This window comes from Gymnoscopelus microlampas (genome assembly GCF_963454915.1).
Source record: "Gymnoscopelus microlampas genome assembly, chromosome: 11".
Classification (NCBI taxonomy): domain Eukaryota; kingdom Metazoa; phylum Chordata; class Actinopteri; order Myctophiformes; family Myctophidae; genus Gymnoscopelus; species Gymnoscopelus microlampas.
The window spans coordinates 3020722-3040889 of NC_139948.1; the positions used below are offsets into that span (position 1 = coordinate 3020722).

At 41.3% G+C, this 20168-nt stretch overlaps 1 protein-coding gene across 1 annotated transcript in view; it reads right to left on the reverse strand.

Moving 5' to 3' along the window:
* LOC311055804 (coiled-coil domain-containing protein 171-like) overlaps window positions 1–20168 on the reverse strand; it is a gene marked incomplete at its 5' end in the record, with an annotated part of 42484 nt that overhangs the window by 18540 nt on the left and 3776 nt on the right. The window contains 12 exons of the mRNA XM_084072073.1: window positions 60–221; window positions 5992–6126; window positions 7164–7373; window positions 8013–8102; window positions 11179–11285; window positions 11942–12044; window positions 12268–12406; window positions 14107–14246; window positions 15668–15760; window positions 17295–17441; window positions 17587–17756; window positions 19972–20122. Of these exons, the coding sequence (XP_083928199.1) occupies window positions 60–221; window positions 5992–6126; window positions 7164–7373; window positions 8013–8102; window positions 11179–11285; window positions 11942–12044; window positions 12268–12406; window positions 14107–14246; window positions 15668–15760; window positions 17295–17441; window positions 17587–17756; window positions 19972–20122 (1647 nt within the window). The remainder of the gene's footprint in view (window positions 1–59; window positions 222–5991; window positions 6127–7163; window positions 7374–8012; window positions 8103–11178; window positions 11286–11941; window positions 12045–12267; window positions 12407–14106; window positions 14247–15667; window positions 15761–17294; window positions 17442–17586; window positions 17757–19971; window positions 20123–20168) is intronic.

The window sequence follows — 20168 nt, forward strand, 5'->3', positions numbered from 1 at the left end:
TGTGTGTGTGTGTGTGTGTGTGTGTGTGTTACCTGTGCTTTGTTGTGTAGTTGTGTGACAGTGTGCGTGTGCTGCTGGTCCATCTCTTTCCTGTGCGTGTCCCAGGCCTGCTCCCTGTGTCGCACGCTCTCCTCCAGACGAGACAACACGCACTGCTGACTCCTCTGCAGCTCACGCACACACACACTCTTACTGTCACACACACTCTGCAGCTGCACCATCTACAGAGACAGAGAGAGAGAGAGAGAGAGAGAGAGAGAGAGAGAGAGAGAGACAGAGAGAGAGAGAGAGAGAGAGAGAGAGAGAGAGAGAGACAGAGCAAGAGAGAAAAGATGAATGTTAAAGAATTTCATATAATCACAGTTTTTTTTATGAACAGTTTGGAACTATGGATAGGCAATGCGGATTTGATCACACTTTCAAATTTCATCAATTTATCCTTTTCATCATGCAAACACATTTGCGTTTGTTAAACAAAGTTTTAAAACGCTCTAAATTCTCATACTAAGTGAGAGGGTCTTGAGTGGCTCATTGTCGGTATTCGCGCGAGAACGAGGGAGTCTAACCAGTGTTGATTTCGTCGACTAAGACTATGTAAAAAAGAATTTGTCGACTACCTTTTTTCACTAACGAAAACTAAATAAAAACGAAATAAAAACGAAGCTATAGACCACCGAAGTCCTGACGTCACTCGTTCATCCCCTGGTTCGTAAGGTAATTTCTCTATGGAGAATAACATTGGGTCATCTTAGAATCGTCTCATATAAGTGTGGTCCAAAAATAAACAAACTGTCTCGGCGATATTGTCAGGGAGGAGGTTCTGTACCGTTTATGATAGTCAGTCACTTATATTTGATACAGTCTGTTTCAGGCGAAAATGTAACTAATTCGGCGGAAGTAACATTATCGTTTTCTCACCGTCAGTTGATGCATCATATCCATACGAGTCAAACCGCTGGGGTCATTTGTTTATTTTTGGAACACAGTTCTTATTTGACGCGATATTAAATACGTCTATGGGGATTCAGAATGGGGGTGGAAAACTGCGAACCAGGTAGACAAACAAAGGATGTGTAAATTACGTCAGACTTCGGTGGTCTATGATGACTAAGACTTAATATATTGACAATTTTGTCAACAAATTAAACTAGATTAAAATGTTAGTGAGGGACTAGTGGAAGTCATTTTATGCTTTGTTGCGCTCGACGCCATCAAGGCACCGCCAAAACACATTTTAGTAGACTAAATCAACTGTAGATTTAGTTAACTAATTCTTATGACAATTCTTATGATATTTAGACTAAACTAGACTAACAGTAAAACATTTCAGATGACTAAAATATGACTAAAACTAATGGAATTTGATTCAAAAGACTATGACTAAAACTGAATCAAAAGTTCCAATTCCAATTGTGTGTTCCATTTTATTTTGTGTCATCACTTCCTATTCCACTTATTTATCCTGTATGAGCTCTCTTTGATTGGATCAAATTGATATCCTGACCTGAAAATGTATTTTTGAACTGATCTGAACAAACACTTCATAGCAATGATTACTGTCAGAATATAGAGCTATATTAACATTTATTTTAACAAAAATATGTCACTTACACATTGTTTTTAAATGCTGTTATTAATGTTGCTGCTTTTATACTGTTGTTTTTTAATTGCACAGTTTTAGTTTTGTTGTGTTTAGCTGTATTTTATTTATTCTGCCATGACCAAGACCTAGGTAACACATTTTGTTCTATAACGGAATGTCAATAGAGCTCCTTGAACTCTGGTTAATGGTAAAATTAGATATTTTTCTGACCCAAAGAGTTCAGATATAATCATAATCACACTCATACAGTAAAATCCTCAGTGTTCATTTATCCATTATTAACTCTGAGTTAAAAGGTAGGTTAAGTGATTTACTTTGGTTAAAATAAGTGTTAAATAGCTCTATATTCAGATATTAATCATTGCTATAGAGTGTTTGTTCAGTAAAAGGAGTCTCCATGTCTCTCCAGCTCTTTAATAAACAGAAAATGCCTTTTCAGTGCTCTCTCCTGATTGGCTTACATTTTGTCACCTACCTCAACATGTACTAAAGGCCTATTCTGTTTGCGCTCGACGCCATCAAGGCACCGCCAAAACACATTTTAGTAGACTAAATCAACTGTAGATTTAGTTAACTAATTCTTATGATAATTCTTATGATATTTAGACTAAACTAAACTAACAGTAAAACATTTCAGATGACTAAAATATGACTAAAACTAATGGAATTTGATTCAAAAGACTATGACTAAAACTGAATCAAAAGTTCCAATTCCAATTGTGTGTTCCATTTTATTTTGTGTCATCACTTCCTATTCCACTTATTTATCCTGTATGAGCTCTCTTTGATTGGATCAAATTGATATCCTGACCTGAAAATGTATTTTTGAACTGATCTGAACAAACACTTCATAGCAATGATTACTGTCAGAATATAGAGGGCTGAACGATTTTGGGAAAAAATCTAATTGCGATTTTTCTGACCGATATTGCGATTGCGATTTGATTGCGATTTTTTAATAAAAAAAAAAAAAAAATCTAAAACATTTTTTTAAAGTCAAGCTTCAGTTTAGTATTCACTGTGTACGTTTAAAAAGTAATTGGAAGTAATGGAACATTACCAAATGGCATACCATTTATTTACTGTTCTAGATTCTAATAAATAAGGATGACAACTAAAAGATATGAATTGCTTCATTGCTTCCAACATGTATCTTCCAAGTACTTTTTTTTCCCATGTATATATTTAAACATTTAGCTGGAATAGAAATAGCTTATTTTTGTAAACTACCCAACATTGAACTTGTTAAGTCATTAACTTAGGGCTCAAGAACAGAAGCTTTTTCTGAAATGAAGTTCAATAAATAAAAATAAAATTAAACAAATAATTACCATTTTGTGTAAACAATTCACAGCAGTGAAATAAGTAGGTCTTTCACTTATGGCTCCAGAAGCATATTTACTGATATCCAGTATTTAGCTTATGTAGATTAACATTCAACTAAAATGTAACACTTTTTTGTCTTACAAGGCAAAGTCCTCTCCTACTGTACATCGTATTACTACTACTCCTTGGAAGTGAAAAACTCAGAATACATAACGCAGTGGTGGAAAGTAACTAAGTACATTTACTTAAGTACTGTACTTAAGTACAATTTTGAGGTATTTGTACTTCACTTGACACTTAACTCCTACTCCACTACATCTCAGAGGCAAATATTGTACTTTTACTCCACTACAATTATTTGAGAACTTTAGTGACTAGTTACTTTGCAGATATATATTATAATATTATAAAACCTACATTAACCACTTTAGTCCTATTTTATACCTAGGTAATTTGAAAATAGCCAATCTACAAGCTCACAACTTGCCGTGATGCGACGCGTTGTGAGCTTGTAGATCTGCTATTTTCAAACATTAGTACTTTTGGTACTTTAAGTACATTTTGATACCAATACTTTTGTAGGCCTACTTTTATTCAAGTCAATTTTGAATTTGGGATTTTTACTTGTAACAGAGTACTTCTACATTGCAGTATTGATAATTTTATTTTAAGTACAACATTTGAGAACTTTTTCCACCACTGTACATAAGTGACAAAGATACAGTTCATCGCTTCTTTTGTTTTGGGCTTGTTTTCATAGACAGAGTTGCTTATTTCTCTCTCAAACCCTGGCAACACTGACCAGGAAGTGCTTTTGTTTACATTGGATCACAGCATCCAACAGTAATCGTTTAATAATGATGGGAAAAGTTACACTTACAGAAACAAACATAGATAGGAGCAACACTACTACACTTACTTGTGTCGCACCGAAAATAATGTTTTACCGCTACACGCGGCATCGGGGCAACACGGCCGTTCGACAAACTTTAAATACTCGCAGCAGACGTTGAGGGACCTAACTCTATGAGAGGGACTGAGCGAGAGAGAGAGAGAGAGAGAGGGGGGGGGCGCTGCCCTCTCGCTCCCTGTAGAGAGAGGCAGCCACTCTGGATAGAAGGAGACAAGTCCCGCGGGTGCTCTGAGATTAATATTAATATAAAAAATATTTATTATGATAAAATAAAAAATAAAAAAATCGCGGCCTTTGCGATTAGCTAATCGCATGGTTTCAAATCGCGATTTCGGTTTGAAAACGATTAATCGTTCAGCCTTAAGCTATATTAACATTTATTTTAACAAAAATGTCACTTACACATTGTTTTTAAATGCTGTTTTTAATGTTGCTGCTTTTATACTGTTGTTTTTTAATTGCACAGTTTTAGTTTTGTTGTGTTTAGCTGTATTTTATTTATTCTGCCATGACCAAGACCTTAACACATTTTGTTCTATAATGGAATGTCAATAGAGCTCCTTGAACTCTGGTTAATGGTAAAATTAGATATTTTTCTGACCCAAAGAGTTCAGATATAATCATAATCACACTCATAGAGTAAAATCCTCAGTGTTCATTTATCCATTATTAACTCTGAGTTAAAAGGTAGGTTAAGTGATTTACTTTGGTTAAAATAAGTGTTAAATAGCTCTATATTCAGATATTAATCATTGCTATAGAGTAGGCATGTGACGATTCACTCAACTCACGATACGATTAGAATCACGATTCGAGGTTCACGATACGATTCTTCACGATTTTTTTAGCACATTTATTTTCCAGACAAATTACTGAAAACCTTGATTATCATTTTTTTTAAAATCATGTATTTTAAAAAAACTATATTTTCTCTTATCCTCTTTTTAATACATGAAATTAAATAAAGCCTTTTTATTCACGAGGTACATGCATTAACTGTCACATTAAGACATATACTTTTTTATTTGTAAAATAATAACTTTAAATATATAAGTCTTATGAAATAAATGTATTTTAAAACATATATCCCAGATGAAATAAATTATAAAGAAAACCTTCTAATAAACAAACTAAGGCTTAGCCTTGGGATTTACAAGTTATTTTTTATCTATGCTACATTCTCAGCATTCTGTATAAAACAACACATTTATGTACAGTAATAAGGGAAACTGTTTTAAACTGCTCCAAATGAGATCAGATAAGAATTAATTGATTAATATCAATGAAATTCGCTATATATCTGAAAGACAGTGTTGAAAGGAGTTAGGCGTTGTCAACGGTCTGATACAATTGTTAAATTATTAAATTAGATTATTATTCATTGTACTCTGCAGCCGCACCGAGGAGCTCCAGAATTAGCCGTTTTCATTAAGCCTTATCAGTTGTATGTTTCCTACAGAGTTTAAATCAGACAGCTAACAACGTCGTCAGACGGGGGAGGGGGTAAACGGTATAGTTTGGGCAATTCATCAATCAAATAAACATGTTTACATGCGACGCACATTTCCCTCTTTATGCAGTGCCTAGTAGTTTAGATTTCATAGCCTGAGAGGACGTGAACCCACTCTGCCGTTCATAGCCTGCCGTTCAGTGAGTGAAGAAGAGACGGCAGAAGAAACGCAGGCAGCTATGGTGGCACTGAGGGGACAAAATAGTAGGCGGAGAACAAGGTAGGGAGTCTGACTCGACTGGTTGCGATGTCATATTTTATTGCATCGATTTAAATCGTCACCACTTTGAATCGATTTAAATCGATATATGATAAATCGTTACATGCCTACTATAGAGTGTTTGTTCAGTAAAAAGGAGTCTCCATGTCTCTCCAGCTCTTTAATAAACAGAAAATGCATTTTCAGTGCTCTCTCCTGATTGGCTTACATTTTGTCACCTACCTGAACATGTACTAAAGGCCTATTCTGTTTACTAAAGAGCTGGAGAGACCCCTGTGACCGAACAAACGCTCTGTAGCAATGATTACTATCAGAATATAGAACTTTAACCTTTTTAACAAAAACAAATATTTTACCCCAAAAGATATCACGTACCCTACCTTTAAATGAACACTGAGGAGTGTACAGTGTAAACTCACCGTGTCATTGGCTCTGCTGAGGTCAGAGGTCAGGGTGTTGACCTGTTCTACGATGACGTCACACAGCTCCGAGCACGAGAAGTTACCCAGCATGCACTGGGAGGCGTCCAGCAGCACACAGCCCGCCACCAGACGCTGGTACAGAGAGTACAGGAACGACACACGCTCCTACACACACACACACACACACACACACACACACACACACACACACACACACACACACACACACACACACACACACACACACACACACACACACACACACACACACACACACACACACACACACACACACACACACCATGTTTAGTTCTTCAGTATTGAAGCGGTTGCTTGGGTAGCACAGGGATAAAGTTCCTCTCCACCACCCAGGGTTTCCGCTAGGCAACTTTGGGGCCGGCCCCCTTGGCCGACAGGCCATAGTATAATTAACGTCACATGCATGTTTGCAGATACAATGCAGATACATGCATTTTGATACCAATACTTTTGTACTTTTACTCAAGTACATTTTGAATTCCGGACTTTTACTTGTAACAGAGTATTTCATTTTCGTCTTTTCATTACAGTATTGATCCTTTTACTTAACACATTGGGTGCCAAAACCGTATATATACTGTTTTTGAAAACAGTATATATATATATTTTTTTAATTCCTTCACAGCACCAGGAGATATCATTTTTCGAAGATTTAGACTTTAATCCACTTCCTGGTTAACTTATGACTTCAAAAGCCTGTATCTCGGCTCCTGTGTACTTTTTTTTTTACAATGTATTTTTGACTATTTTTGACTATTTTCAACTGGCTGCAACTATGGAACGGATTTTTTTTATTATTTTACATGTTTTTCCCCCGATTGTACAAGACCTCTATGTATAATGAATGGATGCTTTTTTTTTACATGGATTTGCTCGTCGTGGAGTCTAGAGCTTTAAACAGTAAAGCGCAGTCAATGGGGAGAATGCTGGCACCCAACGTAAGTTGTTATGAAAAAATGCTGGCACCTAATGTGTTAAGTAAAGAATTTGAGTACTTTTTCCACCACTGATACAGATAAACCTGTGGGTACCTTGGATTCTTTCTGGAAGACTTCTGCGACACGTTGGAGCTCCGCCTTGCCCTCCTCCCTCTCTCTCTCCCTGTCCTCCCTCTCTCTCTCCCGCTCCTCCCTTTCTCTCTCCCTCTGTTCGCTCTCTCTCTCCCTCTCCTCCCTGTCTCTCCTTCTCTCCTCCTCCCTGCCCTGTCGCTCTGTCTCCAGGGTGAGCTGGGCGCTCTCCACTTCCACCCGGAGCCTGTGTGTCAGCGCCGACGAATCAGAGCTCTCCTGGCGTAGGTGCGTCACTTCCTCCCTCGTGTTGGCCAATAGCAGGTCAGACTCCTGGGGACATGTGACAGATGAGTCCAACGAGTGGGAGGAGTCACAAGGACAAGTCCTTTAAAGTCACTTTAGCAGTCACTTGATGCTTAGCTGTATGTTGACGTTTTCCCTCCCTCGTCTGATTGGAGCCAATCGGTTTGTTTTAATCACATTTATAACCCATTAATAAACTTAGTTTTTCTTATTCTTTTTATAAAAGTAGAAAGAGCTCCAACTTGTTGTGAGCTTGTAGATCTGATATTTTTGCTCTTTGCTGTACGACAAAGTTTGGAATCATTTATGTATTTTTTTGGGGTCATTTTCTTTTTTTCATGTCAGGAATTTTGTTAAAAACTGAGTTTTTCCTGAATTCTGGGAATGTCAGCAATTTGGGGATTTTTGTTCTTTTATACTTCTTTAAAAGACAAGGTTAAGTTATACAGAAATAAAGAAAAACATGGATTGGAGGTAGAAAAGGTCTACAAAGACTTGATCCAGTGGACTGGGCGGCTCAAACTGTGACACATTTGGTGAAGTGGATGAGAGGATGTACCTCAGAGTGTGTGTGTGTGTGTGTGTGTGTGTGTGTGTGTGTGTGTGTGTGTGTGTGTGTGTGTGTGTGTGTGTGTGTGTGTGTGTGTGTGTGTGTGTGTGTTGTACCTCAATGTGTTTGAGTTGCTGTGAGTTGATGTGTCTGTGAGTCTGGTTGTCCTGCTCCAGTCTCTCTGAGGCACACAGCAACTCCTGGAGCTGACGCACACAATCACACACACACACACACACACACACACACACACACACACACACACACACACACACACACACACACAAGCACACACACACCATAGTTAGAGCAAGAAACAGCTAAACACTAAGATGCAGTAAGACAGCTACAAATGTACAGTAACAAACCGTTACACAGTGATATCAAAAGAAGCTATGGGAAAATGAACCGGAACAGGAAACCTGGGAGTACATTTATGCACACAACTTATTGATTAATACTACTAGTCCATACCCGTCGGGGGATATGGGCACCCAAAGTATATGCACGTCCCGTCGCCGCGTAAGCACGTCCTCTGTGTGTGCTTGTGGCAGACGGCAACAGTGTAACACAGTGGGTCTATGGATTCGACGCATGCGCAGTTTGATCATTCATCCCATAGGTCGGGAGGCCATCCCACAGCTGGGGTGTCGTAACCATGGCGACATTCTTTTACATTAAAAAAACGCTAATAAACAGCTGACATTTGGGGAAAGCGAAAAACGGGCTTCGGTGTTCCGTGCACATGGTAATGGTCAATGGCTGTGTGCAAATGCATATCAATTGGAGGACAAATGGGCGATTTGGGGGCTGTTAGTGACACGATACTTCACTTTGTGATACAAGCGCCAAATTTTCCACAAAGTTTCTTCTGGACCTACTTTTTCACAAAAGCCCGTTAGCCACCCAAAAAAAAACAATATGGCTGCCATTTTCCAAAATGGCTGCCGGCGAAAGACATGCTATGTGGTTTTTGACCTGGATTGTGATTGGATAATCCAATTTTGATTATTTTGGCATCAGAATATAGTTTTGACTCCCCCCTACCCCCTCCCCCCGTTAGCCACACCCAAAAAAACAATATGGCTGCCATTTTCCAAAATGGCTGCCTGCTAAAGACATTTTATGTGTTTTTTTTACCTGGATTAAAATTATTTTGGCATCAGAAAATAGTTTTGACTCCCCCCATTAGCCAAGCAAAAATATATATATGACTGCCATTTTTTTAAATGGCTGCCGGCGAAAGACATTTCATGTGGTTTTTGACCTGGATCGGGATTCGATAATCCAAATGTTTTCTGAGGGTGTACTGTAAAAAGGTTGTGCAGAATGCGCACCACTGAGTTAAGGGACTAACGGGACACAGGTGGAGAAATAAAACTAATCACAAGGTAATGAGACAAGACAGGAAACGTTACGACAAAATAAAACAAACACAACAGTAAAGTAAAAACTAAGTAACCACTTAAAACAGGACAAACTAACACATTCCAAAACAGTATTGTACTGTTATTATACAGCACTGTACTTTACTCTACTGTACTGTTCTGTTATTGTACAGCACAGTACTGTACTGTTTTGTTATTGTATAGCACAGTACTGTACTGTGCTCTACTGTATTGTTATTGAACAGCACTGTACTGTACTGTACTGTACTGTACTGTACTGTACTGTATTGTTGTTGGTTACCAGTTCACGATTTAGTGAAGAATCTAGGCCCTGAAAAATCCATTGGCATCCTTTTCTTTCACACTTTCACTGGATGTGATGTTGTGTCAGCCTTTCGTGGGAAAAGGCAAAAAGACAGCATGGCAAACCCGGCAAGTGTGGCCTGAAGTGTCTCATGTCTTCCAGAAGCTCAGTCAATACCCACCAGTAACAGTGCATGACAAGAACAGCACTGGTGATGGGGTTGATGATGCAAGATTTTACCTGTTTGCATGGAAGCAGAGGTCCTATGATGCCATTCCACCTACAAGGGCATCTCTTGCACATCATGTGAAGCATACCACTTATCAAGTTGCCCCTGTCTGAAGCCAGGTAACTGTATGGCAAATGTCATACAGAGAGCCCTGCCAGCTGGGGATGGCGAGCAGAAGATGACATTTGGCAAGTAGCGTGGATGACACTCTACCAATTGCCCATATTTGTGAACAACTGACAAAAGCCGGTGCAAGACTGAACGTCGTGGTAGATGCAAGTGCTACCGCTTTGGCGTTCAGTGCACACAGCTGAGTGCCTGCAAATGTGACGATTACAACAATTTGTGATCCAGACATGGTGGGGGGGGGGGGGGGGGACGGACTCATATGTTGATACTAAAATAATCAAAATCCAATCACAATCCAGGTCAAAATACACATAAAACGTATTTCCCCAGCAGCCATTTTGGAAAGTGGCAGCCATATTGTTTTTTTTTGCATGGCTAACTGGGGGAGGGGGAGTCAAAACTATATTCTGATGCCAAAATAATCAAAATTGGATAATCCAATCACAATCCAGGTCAAAATACACATAAAATGCCTTTTGCCTGAAGCCATTTTGGAAAATGGCAGCCATATTGGTTTTTTTTTCGCGTAGCTAACGGGGGGAGTCAAAACTATATGTTAATACCAAAATAATCTAAATCCAATCACAATCCAGGTCAAAATACACATAAAATGTCTTTCGCCAGCAGCCATTTTGGAAAATGGCAGCCATATTGGTTTTTTTTGCGTGGCTAACGGGCTTTTCTGCAAAAGTAGGTCCTTGGCATTGTTCATGCCAAATTTGGCGCTTGTATCACAAAGTGAACTATTGTAACATAAAAATGGACTTAGTGGCCCGCACTAAGACAGCTACAGAGCTACAGAGCCACAGAGCTTTGGTTAGTTATTGGAGGATGTCAATGATCTATTGCTTGTAGATTGTTATTTTCGCTACTTTTAACACGTAAGAAAGAAAGATATTGTCACAATATGTGTGTACAGGCACTTGTGTGTATCTGTTTGTTAGTGTTGTGTGTATTGGCAGTAGTAGTTGCATGCGCGTGGGTGCGTGCGTGCGTGCGTGCCTTGACGACCTTGCAGGCTTATGCATAGGCTAAAAAGATTTAGATAGAATGTTATGCAGACAGATACCAGGTCATTCATTTGTAGACCTGGCATTTTAGACCTATACATTTGATATTATACTGTTTAGACTGATGATAGGTTCTATGATCCTAGATGAACATTTCTTTTTAGTTTTTTCCCCCACGATTTTGTAACCCCTTTTCACCCGGTGCCAATGTTCTTTGCGTACCTGTGTGTTAGTGTTGTCCAGTGTGTGTTGGTAGTAGCTCAGTGTGTTCTTCAGTAGTAGTAGAACAGCATCGGTGTGCGTGTGTGTGTCCTGTCTATCTGCAGCCTCTGGAAACAAACAAGTCAACATCACAGCAATCTGGGAACCTGAACAATGTACTGTATTGTAGTGCTTCGAAAACACCAGGTTAACACAGCTAAAAACTATATTATATTTTATACTTTATACTTTGGCCATTAAAAAAATAGCCGATATACAAGCTCATAGCGTGTCACTTTTTGCCGCGCTATGAGCTTGTATATTTGCTACTTTAAAAAAAAAAACGTGGAAATTTGTGCACATCTTTGAATCTATATTTTTAACCCACTAAGACCTGAGGCCGTATCTGTGTCACTTTTAGATTTGAGCTAAAAAGCATTATTTTACACTTTGGGCTATTCAAAAATAGCAGATATACAAGCTCATAGCGCGGCACCGAGTGCCGCGCTACGAGCTTGTAGATCTGCTATTTTTGAAAAATCGTGAAAATATGTGCAAATCTTTGAATATACATATTTTTAAAGCGAACATTTTAACCCAAATCTTTGCTTCTGGGGGTCCCTGGAACAAAATAATTTTAGATGGGGTCGGCGGCCACATACATATCATTTTGGGGGTCCCTGACATGAAAAAGTTTGACAACCACTGGTCTAAACAACATGCTATCTAAATCTCATTCTGTACATTGGTGGTCAAGGAAAAAAAAGAGAAAAAAAACACTTACCTGCGTTGTGTGTTGTTGCAATGTTGTGTTGCTGTAGTGTGTGTTGGATCTGGTTTATACAGTTCATATACGTCTCTTCTATAGAGGACTGTGTCTTCCCAGCCTATACACACACACACACACACACACACACACACACACACACACACACACACACACACACACACACAACTTAGTGATGGAGAATACATTAATGTCTTTAAAAACAAACAGCTCTTGCATATGAATGAGTGTGTGTGTGTGTGTGTGTGTGTGTGTGTGTGTGTGTGTGTGTGTGTGTGTGTGTGTGTGTGTGTGTGTGTGTGTGTGTGTGTGTGTGTGTGTACCTGTTGTAACAGTGACAGACAGTGTGTGTGTTGTCTCTCCTCTTCCTCCAGTCTGTCCATCAGCTCAGAGCTCCTCTTCCTCTCTGTCTCCACGGCGACGCTCAGCTCACATCTACACTGCTCGTACTCCTTCTGCAACCTACACACACACACACACACACACACACACACACACACACACACACACACACACACACACACACACACACACACACACACACACACACACACACACACACACACACACACACACACACACACACACACACACTTTAAAGTCCTTCCATTTCCAACCGGCATCCAACATTTTCTAAACTTTTGACTAAACTTTTGAATGTTAAATAAAGTTCCGTTCATGTGTTTATTTTTTATCTACATCAAAGGGTTAGAATTGTATTGCCTTCTTCTTCTCTTATAAGAAATATGTTATCACATAGAAACTACATCAAATAAAAGCCTAGTTTCAGATTGATTAGAAAATGTTGCACATTTTGACAACATCTTGGTCCAAACATTGGTAATCGGTGGTCTATAGGACAGTGGTTCTCAAAGTGGGGTCCGGGGACGACCAGGGGTCCTTGAGGGGGTTCCGATGATCAAACCGATAGATATCGGTTTAGCTGTAGTTTGCATGGATTCAAGCTAAATAAAATCTCACGACTGAAAATGTTTGTTATGACCAAGTCCTGATGTGGGAATTGTGAAACAGTGTGAAAGGAGACCCCCCCCCCCCCCCCCCCCCACACACACACACACACACACACACACACACACCACACAATATGTAAAACTATGAGGGTTTTAGTAATATTGTTCCTGCTATTCTACACACTGCGAACCAGGTGAACACATCACAGATTGAGGCTTTAACCCATTAAGACCTGAGGCCGATTCAAGAATGTTTTCTAAATCCTAACAGGTTTTTGAAAAAAATAGAAAATATATTTTTGTTCACGATTTTCAAAAATAGCAGATCTACAAGCTCATAGCGCGGCACTCGGAACCGCGCTATGAGCTTGTAGATCTGCTATTTTTGAACAGCCCAAAGACGTCTAAAGTGACACAGATGCGTTCCAAGTCTAAATGGGTTAAGATTTTATGGACGATGCTTCTGAACATATTGCTAATTTGACCACTTCAAATGCTCTAATGTTAAAATTATAACCCAAAATAGCCGATCTAGGGGGCACGGTGGCGCAGTCGGTAGCGCTGTCGCCTCACAGCTAGAAGGTCCTGGGTTCGATTCCCGCCGGGGGCGCTGTGGGCGTGTCTCCTCCTCCGCGTCATCAGCGCCCATACCCTAGGTGGGGTTGGCGAAAGGGCCCACTCTGTGTGGAGTTTGCATGTTCTCCCCGTGTCTCCTAGGGTAGTTAATACCCTCACAAAAACATGTAGTAATCCTGGTCACTATACTGCCTCCCCCTAGTCAGCCGGGGCGCCTGATGGAGGGGAAGGGAACTGGTTGGAATAACGTGTTCCTTCCACGCGCTACGTCCTACCAGGGAAACTCTCCCCTGTCAGGTGATAAGAAGGTCAGTTGGCTCTCATGCATTGAAGGAGGCATGAGCTCGGCCCTGGCCTCCCTAGGCTGGTGGGGGGAGTGTAGTGCCCAGGATCACCTAGCAAATTGGCACCGGGTGAAAAAAGGGTTACAAAATCGTGGGACAAAAATTATATAAAAAAAAAAAAAAAAATAGCCGATCTACAAGCTGTAGATCGTCTATTGTCGCTGCGCAACATGCTTCCAAATCCAAATGACTGAGAACTTGAAATCTATGAGTTTGGATGCAAACTACAGTTTCCATCATGTGTGTTTTGGATGGAAGGAACGTGTCTTACTTGTGGTGTGCATCTCTGTCCAGACCGGCAGCTCTCTCCAGCTCTATGAACTGACTCCTCAACATCTCCAGGCTGGAGAGCGCCTCCTGGTGGCCACACCGCTCTACTGACACGGCCGCCTCTAGGTCTCTGATACGCAGCTGCACACACACACACACACACACACACACACACACCATAATTTAGTTTCATAACAACACCAGAGTAAGGATGAAGTCTCACATAAGGTTAGAGAGCAAATGGAAGACCCGATACCACATGGATGCAATGCTCTGCATTCTTTTCTTTCTCTCTTTCTTTAACAGGGGCCATGCCCAACAAACTAGGTCAGAGTCACGCTGGGCAAGACCTGGGATGTTGGTTGTCTAGGAAGTTGGCAACCGGAAATGGTTGCATTTGGCGGAAAGTACCGCCCAAGGAAATGACGTTGATGCTTTACAAATCTGTTAAAATTCTCCGTGAATGAAACGAGTGTTGTGATTGGTCAAATAAATATTGTTTCCGGGGGAAACGGAAATCCTGTCAGCTCAGGACTTCCTAGACACTCGCTGCTTTAGGTCGTGACCAGGCTCTTCTTTTCGCAGAGGAGTGAGGCTGGGACAGAGGTTAAGGTCAGAGTTAGCTATAGGCAGGGGCGGACTGGCCATTTGGCGTACCGGGCATATGCCCGGTGGGCCACTGGGCCAGTGGGCCGGTGGGCCACCCCAAAAAAAAAAAAAAAACTGACCCCTCCGTTGACAAAACGGTGTGGGGGCTGGTTCGGACCAAAAGGCCAGGGCTGAATTTTGGTCCCAGTCCGGCCCTGGCTATAGCTAATTTGCATCTCTGGTCTCTTACTCAGCGAGTCTGATTGGATTTGATTCCCCGCAGGCTGGATCATTTGCTGAATGTCATTAATAGATAACTAGCACTTTATTATTTGTATTATAAATGACTCGCAGATTGATTGAATAATGAAAGTCATTAAATAGTGTCAATAATAGAGACAACAGTGTGCAGCCCAGCACACTATGTCCTGCTACTGTATGTATCCACATTATTCCACACAGTTAAGTCCTCAGTGTTCACTCATCCATGTGTAACTCTGTACATTTGTAGGCCATCAGAGGTAAATTAACACTGAGGATTTTACTGTGTAACTCTGCACTGATTTGTGTAGAATCAGTGGTTCTCAAACCTTTTAGCTTGAAATCCAAAAGAGACATTTTCACTACTTCTTAAAAAAGGGTTTTATTTTTGGAATCCCTTTCATTATTATTATTTTTTATTAAAAGAAGGAAAAGAAAAAAGGGATTTTTATTCCCGACCCACTGTTTGGGAACCAGTGGTCTATATGGACTTCTAAAATCAGTGAACTATAGTACTATGGTGTTGTACTGCCACCTACTGGTGATTTGACTTCGTTCACGGTCACATCTCGCCTCACTGAAGCGTTTTGTAGTGTGTGTGTGTGTGTGTGTGTGTGTGTGTGTGTGTGTGTGTGTGTGTGTGTGTGTGTGTGTGTGTGTGTGTGTGTGTGTGTGTGTGTGTGTGTGTGTGTGTGTGTGTGTGTGTGTGTCACCTGTATGATCTCAGAGTTGAACTTGGTCTCCAGGTGAGCGGATCTCTCTGCTTCCACGTTGGATTGTAAACTCTTCACCTTCTGACCTGACAACTACAAACAACATTCACATCACACAGCTGAGTTGGATGGGACAGACAGACCTCCCTCACAAATGAAATCAATTTCAATACATTTTTACGCTACATCCAGTCCGGATCTTCTATCTAATTCGTCCAAACAGTAAAATCAGCAGGGTCAAGACATGCTATTTTCAAAGGCAGACAATTAATGTCAACGAGGTCGCGATAATGGAGATAAATATTCTGTACCTACTTGAAAAAAGTAAGAAAATCGATAAAATCACTGGCAGTGGGCAAACGCAACCAGAAATAAGTCTGGCAGTGAATGATTCAATCAAACAAACTTATATTTCTTATTGACATAATGATTGCTGAGATATTTCTAAGATCACAGATCGGAAAACAAAGCGATTCCAATCCTATTTATTGGTTTTGAACTATCCAAAATCCAATTCTGATCCAGGCGGGTAGGGATTCAAAGTGTTTAACTCTTGGGCCCAGGGAATTTACATTTTCACTTTTAAATGCTGTGTCGGGTTTCATAATCTTATGCATTGGCAGAATCTGCTTTGGTTGTGTTCATTTATGTACTAAAATGGTGTATTTGAGAGCTGATTCACTGCAATGTAAGTCAATGAGGAGAATCATTTGTGAATGATCAGTTTCTAATCAATGGAGTAACCTTTGAAGATATGTCACTAATACAGTACTGTATTTGGAGTTACATCATGGCAAGGTGACACAACCCAACCTCTACCAAAGTGTCATTATGCTTTAAGGCTACACTATGTAACTTTTCCTCTTCTACCCCGGATTTGAACCTGGTTTCCAGTGCAAATGCTGATTTTTTTTTTACCATTGAGCTAATAGAGCCTGGCTGCTTGCTCAGGGGATAAATTGAATCTTGACCATCAGCTCAGAATTTGTGTCGGATCCTGTGTCTAGGTGAGACATGACCTTTGACACAATCTAAATGTCTCAATAGAAGAGCAGGGAGACTAAATACAACCACCCCAATTGTATGCGTTATATTGTATTAACATTCTCTACCATACAGATTGGACAAAATTACATTGTAATCATAAACAAACTAAGTTACATGCCGCTTTAACTATTTGCATTTGATGTTTAAACATTATATTTTTGCTATTTTTGTAAGTTTGGGTCGTGGAAAGACACCAAATGTCATATTTGACTCTGAGCTGAAAGCGTTTGGGAACATGTGGCCTAGAGAGGCTTCATCAGAGCATTCTAATAAAACATGGTGGAACTAAATAAAACTCATGCATTTGTATCTTTTGGTGGAGCTCCATTAGGCCAGCAGCCATATACCAAATCAGCCTCTCTCTCTCTCTCTCTCTCTCTCTCTCTCTCTCTCTCTCTCTCTCTCTCTCTCTCTCTCTCTCTCTCTCTCTCTCTCTCTCTCTCTCTCTCTCTCTCTCTCTCTCTCTCTCTCTCTCTCTCTCTCTCTCTCTCTCTCTCTCTCTCTCTCTCTCTCTCTCTCTCTCTCTCTCTCTCTCTCTCTCTCTCTCTCTCTCTCTCTCTCTCTCTCTCTCTCTCTGTACCTCCAGTTCCTTCCTGCTCTTCTCTTTCCTCTCCATCAGGTATTTCAGTTCGTTGGTTTGTCGTCTGAGGGCCTCGCTGTCTCTCTCTCTCTCCCTCTCCACCTCCTCCAACCTCCTCTTCAATCCCTCCATCACTTCTTCCTGCTCCTGAGAACGAAGGAGAGAGAGAGATGAGAGAGAAAGCATGTGTACAAAAACGCAGAAAGATCGGATGTGCGCGTGCGTGTGTGTGTGTGTGTGTGTGTGTGTGTGTGTGTGTGTGTGTGTGTGTGTGTGTGTGTGTGTGTGTTACCTGCAGCAGGGTGTGTAGTTTGTCGTTCTCTGTGTTGACGCTGAACAGGAGTCTGTCTCTCTCCTCTACTTCCTGTTGCAGTGCATGCTGGTCCTGCTGTCGGGACTGTCTGGTGACCTCCAGAGCTGTCTGAAGGTCACACACCGTCTGCTGCAGCTCTGCACAGCGCACTGCTCACACACACACACACACACACACACACACACACACACACACACAAGTTGTGTACCACTGACATAATGAGTGTTTCCCATTAATTAACCACTTAAACCCCAGAATCCATATTGTAGGGGAAGCTTTCACAGAAAATAGAAGATTGACAAACTCAGCTTGTGAGCTTGTCGAGAAAACAGAAAGTACACTGGTGTTGAGCCCTGAGGGACTCCGATCAACCATATGGGGTTTAAGTGGTTAACTAGTCCGTGGGGTGGTCCGCCACAGTGTAATGTGTCCCTCCACGGTCTCATAATGAACCGTTTGTTTTTTAGTTTTTTTTTGGTTTGTTTTTCTGTTTTTTTCACACAATTCTGTGTGTGTCGATTTCCATTAAATTGTAGCACATGTATGAGTGCACTGCAGAGTTTAAATGACTTGAATTTTGACTTAATTTACGGCGACCACTTTGGTTGCATGTCCACAGTATCCTGAGCAGCAGAAAAAATCTTAAAAAGTATACAGAGTCTATCTTAAATTAACTTGAGAGGGATTTTTTATTATATGTTGCAATAATTTGGGGATTCAAATTGTCCCAAGACCGAAACAAAATGCAAATTATACTCCTGATATAACTGTGTACAGCACAATAAAGACTTTGCTTGTAGTATTACTAGAGGTGCGGGTCGCTACGCGACCCTTCCGTCTAGTCGCTGGCGCGAGGCTCTCGTGTAGTAGGCTGTAGACGTTTTCGACACGCAAACCAAAAGCGAGAGCAACAGCAGTGTTTGTTTCGAGACGCAAACCGAAAACGAAAGCAAACTGAGAGACGGACACATTTCACCCGTTCATCTATCTATCTATTCACACAGGCTCTTGCAGGACCAGAATGTGCGGCACAGATTGATGAAGCAGCCCGCTCAGCCCAGTGAGACGGCGTTCGCTGCGTTCAACCCTCCCAAAGAGTCAGACAGACAGTATTTGGATGGGGGGCGGGGTTGCCGGGGTTGCCATGTCCAGGAGTTGTAAGCGTGAAGTGGCGTGTAATTGGTTAGGGAAAGTGCGTCCACGCATGCGCAGTGCGCAGCGCGGTGTTTTTGCATGAAGCTGGTTGCTTGTTGCTCGCGCGCAATCTGGCAACACTGATGCAATGACGAACGTACAAACATTCTGGCGCATGACTGTAGATTCCAATTGTAAGGTAGATGGGAACAATATTACTTTTTAGGGATGTTCAGTAGGCATAGATAGATGACAAGGATGTAGGATCAGGTCTATTTGGGGAGTTGGCAACGGTTTGTAGAGGTGAGATGATAAAGCAGGATTAGAAAGTGTGAAAAGGATTATGTATCCTAATCCTGGTGACACACTGACATGAATCTATAAGACAGATTGTATCGTCTCGGTCGGGTGGAAACCTCAGGATGTCCAAAACTGTTACTTTTCAGGATTCAAATTCAAAAGCATCAAAAGTAGCAGATCTACAAGCTCGAAACGCGGCGCGAAGCATCGCGTTTCGAGCTTGTAGATCTGCTAGTTTTGATGCTTTTGTGTGACGCCTCACAGCTAGAAGGTCCTGGGTTCGATTCCCGCCGGGGACGCTGTGGGCACTGGGGGCGTGTCTTCTCCTCCGCGTCATCAGCGCCCATACCCTAGGTGGGGGTTGGCGAAAGGGCCTACTCTGTGTGGAGTTTGCATGTTCTCCCCGTGTCTCCTAGGGTAGTTAATACCCTCACAAAAACATGTAGTAATCCTGGTCACTATACTGCCTCCCCCTGGTCAGCCGGGGCGCCTGATGGAGGGGAAGGGAACTGGTTGGAATAACGTGTTCCTTCCACGCGCTACGTCCAACCAGGGAAACTCCCCCCTGTCAGGTGACAAGAAGGTCAGTTGGCTCTCATGCATTGAAGGAGGCATGAGCTCGGCCCTGGCCTCCCTAGGCTGGTGGGGGGAGTGTAGTGCCCAGGATCACTTAGCAAATTGGCACCGGGTGAAAAAAAAAGGGTTACAAAATCGCGGGACAAAAATTATAGTTAAAAAAAAGAAAAAGAAAAAACACAACAAGTTAGAATATGGAGATAAGAGGTTTCTGCCAACAGCAACGACATGTATGGTTCATTTGTTATCAGGGTTTTTTGAGACCGGCATGTCGTCACACAATAAATAATAAATATACCAGTAAATATCCAGCATTTCAAGCAAGTGGAGAAGGGGTGTTTCTAGTAGAATTACCAGTGAGTGCGTCAGTGTGTTCGGTCAGATCAGACAGTTTAGCAGCGTGTCTCTTCTCTACAGTCAGTTGATATTCCAGGGTTTGTCTCACAGCTTCTCCTCTCTCCACCTCACACCTCAGCTTAGCGAGCTGGGACTGGAGACTGGACGTCTGAAACACACACACACACACACACACACACACACACACACACACA